At 38.1% G+C, this 15092-nt stretch overlaps 5 protein-coding genes across 5 annotated transcripts; all 5 read left to right on the plus strand.

The window, feature by feature from the left end:
* Positions 1-764: 764 nt before the first annotated feature.
* Positions 765-1306, plus strand: LOC18994054 (cyclin-dependent protein kinase inhibitor SMR2). The gene has a single exon (XM_006417655.2). It carries the CDS (start codon positions 829-831, stop codon positions 1162-1164), a length of 336 nt encoding a protein of 111 aa, XP_006417718.1. The 5' UTR covers positions 765-828; the 3' UTR covers positions 1165-1306.
* Positions 1307-1914: 608 nt separating this feature from the next.
* On the plus strand, positions 1915-2921 carry LOC18994055 (histone H2B.2). The gene has a single exon (XM_006417656.2). The coding sequence runs from the start codon at positions 2091-2093 to the stop codon at positions 2721-2723; it is 633 nt and encodes a 210-aa protein (XP_006417719.1). The 5' UTR covers positions 1915-2090; the 3' UTR covers positions 2724-2921.
* A 3352-nt stretch (positions 2922-6273) lies between these two features.
* On the plus strand, positions 6274-7159 carry LOC18994056 (uncharacterized protein At1g08160). Its single transcript, XM_006417657.2, has one exon. It carries the CDS (start codon positions 6355-6357, stop codon positions 6991-6993), a length of 639 nt encoding a protein of 212 aa, XP_006417720.1. The 5' UTR covers positions 6274-6354; the 3' UTR covers positions 6994-7159.
* Positions 7160-7599: 440 nt separating this feature from the next.
* Positions 7600-11414, plus strand: LOC18994058 (cation/H(+) antiporter 5). Its single transcript, XM_006417659.2, has 5 exons — positions 7600-8035; positions 8454-8824; positions 8905-9924; positions 10029-10688; positions 10832-11414. Exons 2-5 carry the CDS (start codon positions 8543-8545, stop codon positions 11297-11299), a joined length of 2430 nt encoding a protein of 809 aa, XP_006417722.1. The 5' UTR covers positions 7600-8035; positions 8454-8542; the 3' UTR covers positions 11300-11414.
* Positions 11415-12077: 663 nt separating this feature from the next.
* Positions 12078-15025, plus strand: LOC18994059 (cation/H(+) antiporter 6A). The gene is made up of 4 exons (XM_024152320.1): positions 12078-12356; positions 12459-13475; positions 13577-14239; positions 14519-15025. The coding sequence occupies exons 1-4, from the start codon at positions 12078-12080 to the stop codon at positions 15023-15025; spliced, it is 2466 nt and encodes an 821-aa protein (XP_024008088.1).
* The last annotated feature ends 67 nt before the right edge of the window (positions 15026-15092 follow it).

Raw genomic sequence — 15092 nt, forward strand, 5'->3', positions numbered from 1 at the left:
CACAAAAAAACACACAGCATTAACGTTTAATTCCAGCGACCGGACGTGATCTCCCATAGACATAAACGACCATTAGATATAGACATCGATGCCAACATCAACCCAAACTTCCTTTTTTTTTCGTTAAGGAACATCAAGACGGAATTCAATGGGTTTTATATTTGAGTACAGATTAATTTAAATGTAAAGTAAATATCATTTAGCCTTGAGCAGTTCTGAAAATAAACCCAAGTGGAGGATGACATGGCCGTATCTAATTGGCTTATTTAATTCGCAGCCAATAAGTCCAAAGGGAGTCGGAAAGTGGACATCAATTATGAAAACATTATTTTTTTAAGTGATAAAATGGTATCCTATGCCGAGCATTTGTACGTATTTGGACATACCATCGAAGAATGACGTGACACATGCGATGTATTTGGATAAGCTTCTCCGTTAATTTCACAGAATTTTAATACATATCATTTTCCATGGTCAAATAATTTTGTACTACAAAAAATAATTAATTAACTACTCAGCAATTTAATTCAAGTAGTTAATTGACTGCAGCAGTTCTAAAGGTTGGATACAGGGCACTTTGAAAAGTTTCACTTCTAATTCCCAAACAATTAGGTTACATGAAAAGATCACTGAATATCCGAATATTCATTCAAAATTAATGCATGGACATTTCGCAAAATACAAACGCTTTAATCTTCCTTTTTTCTCTCTCTCTGCCTATCACTTTCTAGATTCCAATTCACTTTAAAAATTAATATTCTTTCCTATGGAAGGTAAAACCCACGAAACTTTCTCATTCCAATATAGACGACACACATCCATGTGACCATGTCTAAGGTTCTCGAGCCCCTAGAAGAAGAAAAAGTAGAAGAGCAGAAACCAAGAAACCAAGAAGAAGAAGAAGGAGAATCTAAGAAAGAAGAAGAGTTGTTAGGATCTCTGTGTACACCAACTTCAAGTGATCACAAGATTCCGGAGGTGGAGACATGTCCTCCGGCGCCAAGAAAGCGGCCGCGTGAGATTCCTCTGACAAAGAAGAAAAGATTGTCCAAAGATCTTCGGTTCTTCGAAGCCACCGACGTCGGGAGCGAGGAGGTTGAGGCTTTCTTTGTTCACAACCCAAGCCATCATGTCCGTAAAAAACGGAGGAGTAATAGCGCCTGATGAATCTCTGCAGTATATCTTCTGTTTTTCTTCTTCCCCAACACACAAATTTGATTGTGTAGATATACTACGATCTTGTTTGTCTAGACTTCATTTTCCATCCCTTTCTATACCTATAATCTATAAGTTCCGTTTCGTGTTTGTTATGAGATTAGAACTCCGTTTGTGTACAGAGTTTTTGTATATATCGATCTTGTTTTTGTCTTTGATAGTTTTCATAATATGGCATGTATTCATTTTTGTTTCTAAGATTCATTTAGCAATAAAGAGGATCAACTTATAGTAGGTGAACTGTGATAAGCCGTCTAACCTTAGGGGCCAGAGTGATTTAGTTAATCGACCGATTAGAGTCGTTAGACCGTCAAACAGTGATTTAAAACGAATGATATATATCTCCAGGGATGTCTAAATTTTGGATTTTTTAGACGGATTTTTACACAAAATATATTGGAATTTTTGTAACCGTTTATATTTTCTTTCAATATTTAAGGTACTAGAGTGATATTTTGTAAATGATGTTTTAACATGTGGAACATCGAATAAGGCATCCCGACTAATGTTTTTTACTCTTTATTGACTACCAAAATTGAGCAGGGCTAGTTCAAGCTTTTCTGTAGCCTCTGTTTTAAATAAAAAATTCGAGCCTAATAAATGAAAATTAGAAAAGCATACTGTAAACATTATGTAACATTGGAACCAACAAAAAAAAAAAACTCTCTGTAACATAGGATTCACATTAATCATAGGATAAGTTTTCTTAATTTTTTACAACCACCACGTAGTTGGCGGTTAAGCACCAACAATAAGGTGTCTGAGCGACACGTCTCACCACATGTCAATCCAAGAATTACCGTTACCCCATCCCAAAAAAACCCAATCGTTTATTTAACCATTTAACATTTACGGTTTTACTTGCAAAGATCACAATGATGGCACCGAGAAGAGAAAAGAAGGTTGTTTCGGTGACGAAGAAGAAGAAAGTAGTGGAAGAGACACTCAAAGTAACTGTCACAGACGGAGATCCGAATGTTATCACCGAGACGCAGACACAAGATGAAGAGACACAAGATCTCACGTTTTCCATTCCCGTCGAAGAAAACGTTACCACGGTTGAGATCCCTGTGGATGTTCGAGATGATCAATCACCTCAGGCACCGGAAACTCCCGCTCCTGTAAGTGAAGGCACTGTGAAGGAGGCCCATAAGGTTGAGAAGAAGCAAAGCAAGAAGAAGAAGAAGAAGATGATGAAAAGGGGTGATTTAGCGGGAGATCATGAGTATAAGAGATACGTGTATAAGGTGATGAAGCAGGTTCATCCAGAATTAGGGATAACGTCGAAGGCGATGTCGGTGATTAACACGTTCATGGGAGATATGTTCGAGAGGATTGCGGAGGAAGCAGCGAGGCTAAGCGATCATACAAAGCGGAGGACGTTGTCTTCGAGGGAGATTGAAGCAGCGGTGCGGCTGGTTTTGCCTGGAGAGCTTAGCCGTCACGCCGTGTCTGAAGGAGCTAAAGCTATTAGTAACTACGTTGCTTATGGTGCCAAGAAACGTTAACAGTTTCGTGTTCTTCTTGTAATTTTTTGTTTTTGTTTTCCAACTTGACGGTTAGGGTAAAGGTAGTATAACATAGAAAGCATGGTTTCTAGATCTTTTTTTTTGTTTGTGTGTGTACTTATGTCCGTTTGTGTTCTAACTTCTAATTCAGTGTCCTCCGTTCTGTAAAATATTTGTTTGCTCATGTTTTTGGTGTTTTTTCTGTTGGGTAGAATGTATTTTCAGATAAAACAAATATGGATGAGGGTATGTGGCCTAGGGTCATTACTCATTATCCTGTTTAAGTATGCATGATGATACTACTAAATCATAGTCTGATATACATTACTAAGTAAATATATTTCAATGTTGACTGTGATCCAATTTCTTACCAATATCTCTCTATATATATACAAAACAAAAGTTAAAACCGGACCCCGAATTGACGGGTTAGTGCGAGTTTATCCATGCTTAGCTTCTTCTAGAACAAGTGTTAGTACTTACGTTTACACTTATTCAGAGATCAGGACCAGTGGATATCTGTTTCCTTTAACGGAATGCCGTTAAGAAGCGGATAAAGCAGAACAGAGCAACGTACCTTTCCTTAACTTTGTGGGGCACTTCCTTCGGAGAGTCCTCTGTTATTATTACTTCAAATTACCGAAACTGAGTTCCTTTTCTTCTTGTATTTAACTTTTACCTCTTCTATAAGTTCTCTTTATAGTAAAGAGAAAAAAGAAAAGAAAACACGGAGATCGGATCAAAGATCGCAATATCATGATTTATAGAGATGTTGTGAACGAGAAACTCAGGTGTTCGTTTGTGTTTTTTTTTTTTTCTGTTACATTCTATCGATGTGCGATTGAAAAAGTTAAAAGTTGCATCTTCTCCTGCAGAGCTTATAAACCATTGCGAGATTATGTATATGCGAAGCTCGAGATTATGTATAAACTGCTCAGCTCGTAAAGAAAATTACATTAGTGCGAAACAAGGAAAATGTTCCGTTCACCAAATATAGAATAAGAAGATCTATTATAAATCGATAGCAGACAATAACAAAAATTAAGTGAAACCAAGAGAAACATTGCCAAAGATTCCGAAATTGCCCGGTTAGACAGAAAGATACGTAATGGACAAGTGTGGTTGCCGTTGGCCAACACGTACCTACGTTTTCAATTAAGTTGGTTAACATGTCCATCTCTCCTCTCCTCAGACTACATATTCATCAACTTTTCTCACTGCATGTTCTGCCCTACAGTAGAAGTGAGTGATCCCTTAGACTGGTTTAATTAGGACACGATTAGAAGAAGACAAAAACCATGATCATCATTGAAATACTAACCGGAAGATCTTCGTCTTGAGATATTGGATCGTGTTTTCTCTTTTTGTTAGTCATGTTTTTGGAGGTGAGAGATGACGATTGTGATATGTATAGGAAGAAGGTTATATAGAAAATGCATGTGACACGAGTAAGTGACACTTGAAAAGAGTTATTGCAAAGTGATGACACATGCTTTGTTGAACTATAAAGTATGCCTTTGTAATAAGTATAATCAACTCAAAAAGAAAGAAAGAAAAATTTCGAGATCTATTTGACGTTATTTCTTCTTCTTTCGTGCGATATATTTCAACGAATCGAATAACTAATGGAATATTCCTTTTTGTATTGCTTATATATATTACAAAACCAATTTCTTCTCTACACTATACATCACTACATGTACGCATTCTCTATGAGTTGTTTGTGTATTTATTTGGTATAGATATCTATATTACTATATACAAACGCACACATGTAAGCAAATTTATAAACATATCATATATCATATATGTATAGTTCGTGGTGGAGAAGGTGAAGGAGAAAGGATCTTCCAGGGTATATGCGGCGACCAACTTCAATGCTCAGCATGCAATTACTACCTCTACTTTAAACTTTCCCTTTCCCATTATCTTTTTTTCCCTTTTTCTGCATCACTTGTCAATATACATATAGCTCTGTTTCTATAAACACACACAAGAATGAAGAATACATTGTGATTAAAATATTTTCGCTCTAATGGATCTTCCTTTGATACACAATAGTTAAAAGATTAAGTAGAGTTGGGTTGCAACAGATGGTACAAAAATTTTCAATCGCCAATTCGTAGCAAAAATAAATAAAATCATTATGGATATTCCATCATCACCAAAATATTAACAGAGTTAAAGATTGGCGACATAAAACCTGTTGCTAAATTTAACAATTGATCTTTTGTTGCCAACCCATTTTCAAATCTATAATTTTGTATGTTCCACGTAAAATGTATGATTTCTTACCAATTTGAAGCAACATTGTCAACCATCATACCTAAGCCATTGTCGATCATCGAGCTAGCTTAAGCCGCTGCCGCCAAATAAGCCTACTTACCGTCGACCATCAGTTATTAATAATTAATTTATGTAAATTTTAGAGTTAATGGCAATACTGAAGGTGAAATTAAGAAGAGAGAAAACAACAATGTTGTGGTTTATTGTCAACAAATAGTATAACTCTGTTGACTGCAATTTCACCCTTCAATTTTTTTTATTAAGGAAAGCATGTTTTTGTTTTGTAACATGTTATTGTGTTTTGTAGAAGTCCTAAGAAAACAAATCATAAAATCAGAATCCTAATCTCTATTTGAAAATTGGACGCTTGCATAAAAAAAAAAAAAATTATATGTTACGGAAAAACTTCTAATTTATCAAATGACCACCACAAACAACTAAACTCTATTTTTTATATTTTGTCAATATGTTCTATCATTGTATTTTTGTATGCATACAGAGCTTAGCTCTTCTATCATTATTCAGAAAAATATTTGCCATTGATCTACTTTTCCCAAGAGTTGGTTTAAATTGCATAGAACAATCATGATAAATTCAAACTCGACTTTTCTTAATGTTGTTGGTTTTTTTTCCTTATTTTGTTCACAATTTGTTTTCTGGCTATCTTTCTTTCATTTACACATTTTGGGAAAGGAATAAAGGCTTCCGACAAAGCAAAGCAAAATGGGGCATAAATGATGCCGCAAAATTAAACACAACGATGTTAACTAAAGTAAGTGGAAGTTAATATCTCTTTATGAAAGCAAATTATATTTGTCAGAATTGATTTGGATACACTGATGAGTGATGACTAAAAATCTCAAATCGTTTTTTTAGAATGGAGCTGTAATGGTTTTTAGATATATATGAATGTTGATTTTTGTTCTTAGTTAAATAGATAACCAACTACACAGATTCTCTTTTTGTGTTAGTGAAATTGTAATTGGAATATTGATTTAATTAGATATACAATCGGAGAAAAAAAATTGTAAGTTGATAATAATTACAACGTTACAACAAGAAGCAAAGAATTAAACCAAAGAACAAAAAAACAAGCAAAAGGTACGAATCTTCCAGCTTCCAAGATTTCTTGATTTATTCACAAGCAACTAAAGAATTAAACTAATAGTTTGGGACTAATCCTTACACAAAGGCAAGGAATCTAACAATCAGTATTAGTCACCTTGTATATAATGTAACAAACCATAGCAAAACAATCAAATTAATCTTTGCTCTATATCCTTTATAACAATCAACTAGAAAATCAGTTATATATAGACATCCTCAGCGAAGATCCTCTCTAACAATGGTTCCTCCAAACCCCCCGAACCCCCCGCATAGGCGAACGCAGCCGCAACCACAACCGTTGCCTAGGAAGGGTTTGAACCCTATCCTATGCATCATTGTCGCTCTCATCCTCTTAGGACTCCTTGTTGGTCTTGCCATATTGATCACATACCTCACCCTCAGGCCAAAGCGACTCGTCTACACGGTAGAAGCCGCGTCAGTCCAAGATTTTGCCATTGCCAAAGACGATCACATTAGCGCCAAATTCAACTATGTGATCAAATCATACAACCCGGAGAAACATGTGTCCGTAAGATACCATTCCATGCACATCTCCACGGCTCACCATAACCAGTCCGTGGCTCACAAGGAGATCTCTGCCTTCAAGCAGCGTCCTAAGAACGAGACGAGGATTGAGACACAGCTTGTGTCGCACAACGTGGCGCTGTCTAAGTTTAACGCGAAGGACTTGAGGGCTGAACAATCGAAAGGAGTGATCGAAATGGAAGTGTATATATCGGCTAGAGTGAGCTACAAGACGTGGATTTTTCGGTCCAGGAGACGTACGTTGAAGGCTGTGTGTACGCCGGTAATGATCAACGTTACGGCGAGCTCTTTGGATGGATTCCAGAGAGTTTTATGCAAAACTCGTCTTTAGTTTGGATTTTAATCAATTTGAATTGGTTCCATTTGTGTGCATCATAATTCATACGTGTATCAAATTTGCTATGATTGATTGTGTGTATCTGTGTGTGTGTGTGTGTTTTTTTTTTTTCAATTTCTTCTTTGGTTTTTTAATTGTTCTTTGTATGCATTCATTCCATCCGTCTTTCTCTTTTCATTACAATTCTTTTGTCTTTAAATTTGTTTTACATTTTATTCAATTTGTTGAAATATGAATTTTTTATAATAAAATTGAAAAATTCTGATCAAAAATAGATATACTTCTCAATATAATTAAGAGATCTCATAAAGTAATATTTTCCAGGAAATTACAGAAATTTCTATAAAAAAAAGTATAAATGCATGTTTTCGAATTAAAAAAAATATATAAATCCATGTGTCACGCACACTGTTATATACGTTGAATATTTGGGCTTTCGTTAAACTGGGCAAGCCCAACCCAATAATCAAACCCAGCCATACTACAACTGAAAACAAAAAAGGATCGTTGGACTTTGGGCTTTCGCACACTGTTATGAGCCTTTTTTAGTTTCATAAGGACTTTGGAGAGTTTCCCATGGGATATCGACATTGGAGATGATGCCTGCAATGGGACTACCGGAGAAAGCCAAAAGCGGCCATTTGAAGAAGGATTTAAGATGAAATCAGAGAAGATTCCCAACCTGCAACTATGCCTCGATCCTTGAAGGAACCGCTTTGGAGAGGTATAAAGCCAGAGTTGTAGCATCGATGAAGCCAGAGATTGATTCGCTTGCGATCATGTTGCGAATCGTGAGGTCAATTATGGAGATAATCGAAGCATATTTGAATTTCCGATTGTTAATTTCTTTCGACCCACAGATAGTAGCTCACACTCTGCCAAGGCCAAAAGAACCAATCTTCTTCTGCAATTGAAGCCAGCTTCGATGAGGATAAGTGTTGCTTCAAGAGGGATACCAAATCGTGAATTTCTATTATCGAGCAGGAACTTCCGGATGTTCCCAAAGGGAGACCAGTTATCACTCCAGAATCTACAGGTAATTCCATTCCCAATCCTCTCAGCGTTATCCATTCACAGACAATTACTTTCTCCAGAATCTACTTATGTGTGTTTCCCCGAGATGTTGGGATTACTAGTATGTATGTTGCCCCGAGATGTCGAGATCTCTAACTAAACTCTAATATAGGCTTAACAGAGAGGTCAAACAAATATTAAGTAACCGTATCTTGCCCTCAACCTGTATCTTGGCCAATTCGTCTAACATATCTCTGATATGTACAGTTAATTCATTTGTGCAATGGATAAACCCATTAACCTCCCCCCAAAAAAACATAAATTTAACCGCCAGATATACAGAGAAACAGAAATTATGGACTATTTTTAGAAGTGTATCTACAAAGCGCGTTTCTTCTCAAAAAGACAATGTAACATCAACTTTTCTGTTTGTTTTCTAGTTTTCTGAAAACTGTAGAACCCTTGTCTCGATTTCTTCTTCCCCCAAGAAGAAAATTTGAATCAAGCCGTCCAGACAAAAGAAAAAGAAATGGATACGAACAACCGTACCTTCTGGATGGAGTTTTCATCGCGTGGATATAGCATTAGTGAAGACGGGACCAAGTTCTGCGAAATAGAACCTCCCGATGTGAACTCTTTTGGCGTGTGGGAGAAGCAACTATTCGGGAGTCGTGTCGGGCTGCCGATATGGGACTACAATCTTCCCCTTCTCGAGGCCGTAATCGTCCTCGTACTCTGCTTATGGCACTTTTTCTATTTCTTGCTGAAGAAGATACGTCTTCCGGTTCCAAAGATCACCTGCATGATGCTTGTAAGAGCCTTTCTTCCTTTTCTGTATCAAAATTCTATGGTTTGATTGATATTTTGAAAATGTTTTATGTTTTGTTCAAGGCCGGTGCAGCGTTGAGCCAGACGAGTCTTTTGCCGAATGACTGGTTGATCCAACGCATTTTGTTCCCGGATGATCTTAGGCCGAAACTCCCTGAGACGCTAGGTGGGTTTGCCTTTGTATTTTATTGGTTCCTAGAAGGTGTTAAAATGGATGTTGGGATGATTAAGAGGACAGGTTCTAAAGCGGTAGTAACCGGAATCGTCACCGTTCTTTTCCCCATTATCACGGCTAACATCGTGTTCGGATCTCTAAGAGAAACCGGTGGGAAAAACTTGACAGGAGTTGAGTACAGAACAATAATTTTCATGCAGAGCATCTCTGCCTTCACTGGTATCTCAAGGCTTATAAGGGATCTGAAAATTGACCACTCAGAGTTCGGTAGGATCGTGCTCTCGTCGGCTATGGTGGCCGATGCAACTAGCTTTGGTGTTAATATATTTGCCCTAGTGGCCTGGTCTGACTGGAGGGTTTCCGCGGTGCAAGGCGTGGGACTTGTGGGATATGTCGTAGTGGTGATTTGGGTAGTGAGACCTGTGATGTTTTGGGTGATCAGACGGACACCGGAGGAGAGACCGGTGAAGGAATGGGTCATCTACTTCATCATCATTTTTGTTTTCTTTTCTTACGAATATTTGAAGATGCTTCACTTGTTTCCGGCGGTTGGACCTTTTATCTTGGGTTTGTGTGTGCCTCACGGTCCTCCTTTAGGCTCTGCATTGATACAAAAATTTGAAACCTTTAACACTGGAATCCTTTTGCCACTTTTCTTGTTCTTCCCAATGCTGCAAATCGATGGGCCTTGGTTAGTTTACGAGATCCGTCAGCTACGGAATTACGATGGTCAGTTGTACGAAGCCTTGACCATCATCGTCGTCGTCTCCGCGGCCAAGATTTTCTTCTCAACTATTCCTCCATTGCTAGCCAAAATGCCTCTAACTGACTCTTTCGTTATGGCACTCATTCTCAGCAACAAAGGATTCGTTGAGATGTGTTATTTTATGTATGCCGTTGAAAGAAAAGTGAGTACAAGTCTTCTTATTCTTTATTTTCAAGAAAATTCGATCCTCCATCTTTTTTTTTTTTTCTTTGGATCTTATAAGCGTAAGTGTGTTTTAATTTACAGACTTTTCATGTGAAGTCCTTCACAACAATGGCTCTAATGATTCTACTGAGCTCTACGATATTGCCGGTGGCGATACATTACCTATATGATGCGTCGAAGCGATTCACTTGTTTCCAGAAGAGGAATCTAATGAGCTTGAAGCTTGGATCAGAGCTTAGGTTTCTAGTGTGCATTCACAAAGCAGACCACATCGCAGGGATGATCAACCTTCTGGGAAAATCTTTCCCTCTACAAGACTCTTCGCTCGCTTGCTACGTACTTCATCTCGTCGAGCTTGTTGGTTTGGACAATCCACTCTTCATCTCCCACCAGATGCAAAAGCCTGAACCGGGAATCCGGTCTTATTCAACCAACGTTCTCATTGCTTTTGATAACTTCAAACTTTACTGGAAATCTTTAACGCTGGAATTGTTCACATCAATCTCAAACCCGAAGTACATGCACCAAGAGATTTACTCGCTAGCTCTTGACAAACAAGCTTCTTTTATCATGCTCCCTTTCCACAGAATATGGTCCCTCGACCAGACAACGGTTGTCTCAGACGATATAACGCGTAGACACGTTAACATCAGTGTCTTGAGACAAGCACCTTGCTCCGTGGGGATCTTTGTCCATCGCCAAAACATGCTATCTACGCAGAAGAGCAAACCTGCATTTAAGGTACACATATTGAAGCTTTTTTTATTTCAAACCAAGCATATAAACAAACGTAGATACAAGCAAACAATCAAAACGATTCTTGAACACCTTTATTTGTAAAAGCTAGACATTTACCCAACCATCTTGAATTTGTCTAAAACCAGGTATGCTCAATTTTTGTGGGTGGGAAAGACGACAGAGAAGCCTTGGCATTGGGGAAACAAATGATGAGAAACCAGAAAGTGAGACTAACGGTGTTGAGGCTAGTCCCAGGGACAATGACCGGTATGACCACAGGGTGGGACCAGATGCTGGACACGGCAGAGATTAAGGAGACCATGAGGAACAATAACACAACACTGGGAGGAGAACATAATTTTGTTGAATATGTGGAGGAGACTGTTAACGACGGTTCCGACACATCAAGAATCCTTCTCTCAATGGCTAATGCTTTTGATTTATTCGTGGTTGGGAAGAGCACCGGAATGGGGACTGATGTGACGAGAGCACTGAGTGATTGGACTGAGTTTGATGAGTTAGGTACCATCGGAGATTTGTTGGTGTCTTCAGAGTTTCCCCATAGAGGATCGGTGTTGGTGGTGCAACAACAACAAAATGTAGCTTGTAGATAATGCTACATTGATTTTGTTATTTTTCTTTATTCAGTACTTATAAGAAGATACCAAAGTAGGAATACACTTGTCACACATGACAATATGTAGCCCCAAATCTAATACAAGATGAAGTGTTATCCATTTGTATTTTGTAGATCCATTTGGCAATGCATATTTCACTCAGACTTTACGAGTTTTGTTCAGAAACGGCGAGAAATGATAAATAAATAAAAACTACCTGATATATATCTTTAGTGACCACCCATAATAAAGGAATCACTCCTTCCAATCAACGTCTAATTTGGTCGTTAGGCTCACAACTTAACAATTAAATGTCCAAGTAGAGGCATCTGAAAAGATTTTTCTGCTTACCAATGTCAAAATTAAGTGAAAAGTGCCTATTTCAACAAAACTTGAAAGTGTCTAGAAAGTATGATACTGGGTGCAAAATTCCCTAAAAACAAATATATATTGTAGCCTGGACGTTGATTAGTTGTAATAAACGATATGTACCATCATACGGGTGTTAATCTTGACAAGAAACAAGAGATGAAGACTAACGTAGCTATAAAAAGAAAATTAAAAAAATGGCTAATTATTACCTGTGTACTAGAGATGCGTATCTGTTGCTTGCTGGTTTATTCAAGATTAGTTATTTTCTTAAGTCAAAATTTATAACAAACTCTTCCTTTAGTCTTCTTCTCCCCTCCCCCATTGACCTACAAACGCTAAACCACTCCATTAGATCTTGATCTCAAAGATTCACTGGGTAATTTTTTTTTATTTCCCTACAAAAATGAATCAACATGTAGACATGAGTTATTGGGACGTCGCATGGCGAGGCTACAAGGAAGACAACAACGCGTCTCTCTTCTGCGAGACACATCCTTCCATATTAAACTCGCACGGAGTATGGGAGAGATTGAGTTACAAGTCACGAGGGATGAGCTTCTGGGAATATCCGCTCCCAAATCTCGAGATCATACTATTCTCTACGTATGTTATTTGGCGGCTCCTCGATTTAGCATGCAACAAAATCCGTCTTCGAGTACCTAGATTCACCTATATGATGATCGTAAGTTTCTTATCTTCAATATCTCCTTTCCCTCTCTCTCACGGTTTCCATCGCAGCAAATAATTACTATACGTGCCTAATTGTAATTTCTTGTTGTTGAAGGCAGGGGTAATCTTAGGTCAAACCTGTCATTTAAACAACAACTCTTGGCTCCGTAACATATTTTTCCCTGATGATAAACGACCAAAGGTCGCCGAGACTGTAGGGGCTTTCGGGTTTCTTATATATTGGTTCCTAAAAGGTGTGACAATGGATGCTGCAATGGGATTTAGGATGGGGAAAAAAACTGGTGTGATTGCGTTCACCACAAGTTTTGTACCCTTGATTCTTGGCAACTTGTTCTTTAGATTGAGAATGCGAAGAGGCACTACAAGCTTGTTAAGGACGGAATACAGGTTGATCGTATTCCTGCAAAGCATATCTGCGTTCACAAGCATTGACACGCTCCTAAAAGACATCAAGATCAAACACTCCGAATTTGGGAGGATAGCACTTTCCGCGGCCATGGTGACCGACATGTTGGCTTTTCTTCTAACGTTTTTGAATGCAATGCATTGGGAAGGATATAAAGGATTGATCCAAACCATAGGTGCCTGCTTGTTTTTTGCCTTTATGGTCTATGCCGTGAGGCCGGCTTTGTTTTGGGTGATCAAGCACACTCCAGAAGGGAGGCCGGTCAAGGATAGTTACATCTACTTTATTTTGGCGCTCGCTTTCTTCTCCTTCCAATATTTTCACTATATTCATCTCTATGGAGCAGCAGGATCGTTTGTTCTTGGGTTGGCTGTTCCTGATGGATATCCTTTAGGTGCTGCTTTGGTACAAAAGTTTGAGAGCTTTAATCTTGGAGCTATCTTGCCACTATTTGGATCGTTAAGTATGATGCAGTTAGATCTCTCATGGTTGCTCAAAGAATGTGGTAATCTCGTACGGATGGAGGGTAAACTTTATGAGGTCGTTTCCTTTCTTTTTTTCGTGAATACCACAAAACTCATTGCTTCCACCATAGCTGCTTTTGCTTTAAAAATGCCCTTAAGTGACTCCTTTGCTCTAGCCCTTGTTCTTAGTAATAAGGGAATCTTCGAGCTCTCCTACTTCACGTATGCAGTTGAAATGAAGGTACAATATCAAGTCTATATATGATCAATACGAAGATTATGTGGTTTAGTTTATAATGTACATCAAACTTACTAAAATACAATATTGAATATCTCCAACAGGTTGTAACGCCAGAGGTTTTCACAATCATAGCTACATTCATCCTCTTGAACTCTATCTTTATACCAATGGCCTTAGAGCTCGTCCATGACCCAACCAAAAGATTTAAATGCTACCAAAAGAGGAATTTAGTAATCTTGAAAGACGGCGCTGAGCTCCAATCTCTTGTATGCATCTACAAACCTGATCACATAACTTCGATGATCGACCTTTTGGGAGCTTTTAATCCATCAAAAGATTCTCCAACGGTGTGCAACATTCTTCACCTCATCGAACTTGTGGGTCAAGCTAGTCCTGTGTTCATTTCCCACCAGTTGCAACAACCAGAGCCCGGAAGTACTTCTTGTTCCGACAATGTAATAAGCTCCTTCCGTCGCTTCCACAAACAATTCCTTGAATATACATCAATGGATATTTTCACTTCTGTCTCCATGTCCAAACACATGCATGAAGACATTTGTTGGCTTGCCTTATCCAGAAGCCTATCTCTTATTCTGCTACCTTTCCACCGAACCTGGTCTGTTGATCGATCCACGGTTACTTCCAACGATGATAAGCTGAGAATGATCAACATTAACGTCCTAAGACGAGCCCCTTGCTCTGTTGGAATATTCATCTATCGCAAACCCATCGTGGAATCTCATATGACTGGGTACAGTAGCAAGGTACTCAAATAACACCTTTGGATTTATTATTCAATTTTAAAACCCTATTTATACATTTGTGATTATTTGCCTATATCAATGAAAATAAAAATCCAAAATTTTATTAAAAAAAAAAAACTTCATGAACGTGTAAATATTGCAAACACCAAAAACCATTATTTTTTTTTCTTTTTTTTCAGTTGCATTTGGTGTTTTTAATTTACATTTTTAATATAATGCACATGCAAATGGAAACAAGATGCTGGATAATAGTATATAACCTAATTATCTTCCCTGCAGATATGTTTAATTTTTAACGGTGGAATGGACGATGGAGAGGCTTTGGCGATAGCGAATAGAATGAGACTGGCGGGAAAACGGATAAGCCTAACGATTGTAAGATTCATTCCAACATTTTTTGATCAAATGGAGAGCCAGGAGTTTGAGGAGACCTTCGAAATGGCTAACCTGAAGGAGACGGTGACTAGCATTCTTGGGTCTAACGTCAAAGAAAATGATGACTATGTTACATATATCGATAGAGCGGTTTCGGATGGATCGGAGACCTCCAAAATATTACGAGGAATGGCAAATGATTATGACTTGTTTATAGTCGGAAGGAGCAGCGGAATTGATACCGAGGCTACCAGCGGAATTAGTGAGTGGACAGAGTTCGATGAACTTGGACCCATTGGGGATTTATTAGCATCACATGAGTTTCCTTCTAGAGCTTCTGTGTTGGTTGTACAAAAACAAGAATACGTTTATCATTCCAAAAGCCAAAAAAGGATATCATTATCTACGTAATTTGAGATATATATATATATATGTTCAGTGCTTGTCTACATCAAACACTAGTTTAGGATGTATGAAA

This window comes from Eutrema salsugineum, unplaced genomic scaffold, assembly GCF_000478725.1.
Source record: "Eutrema salsugineum unplaced genomic scaffold, Eutsalg1_0 scaffold_5, whole genome shotgun sequence".
Classification (NCBI taxonomy): domain Eukaryota; kingdom Viridiplantae; phylum Streptophyta; class Magnoliopsida; order Brassicales; family Brassicaceae; genus Eutrema; species Eutrema salsugineum.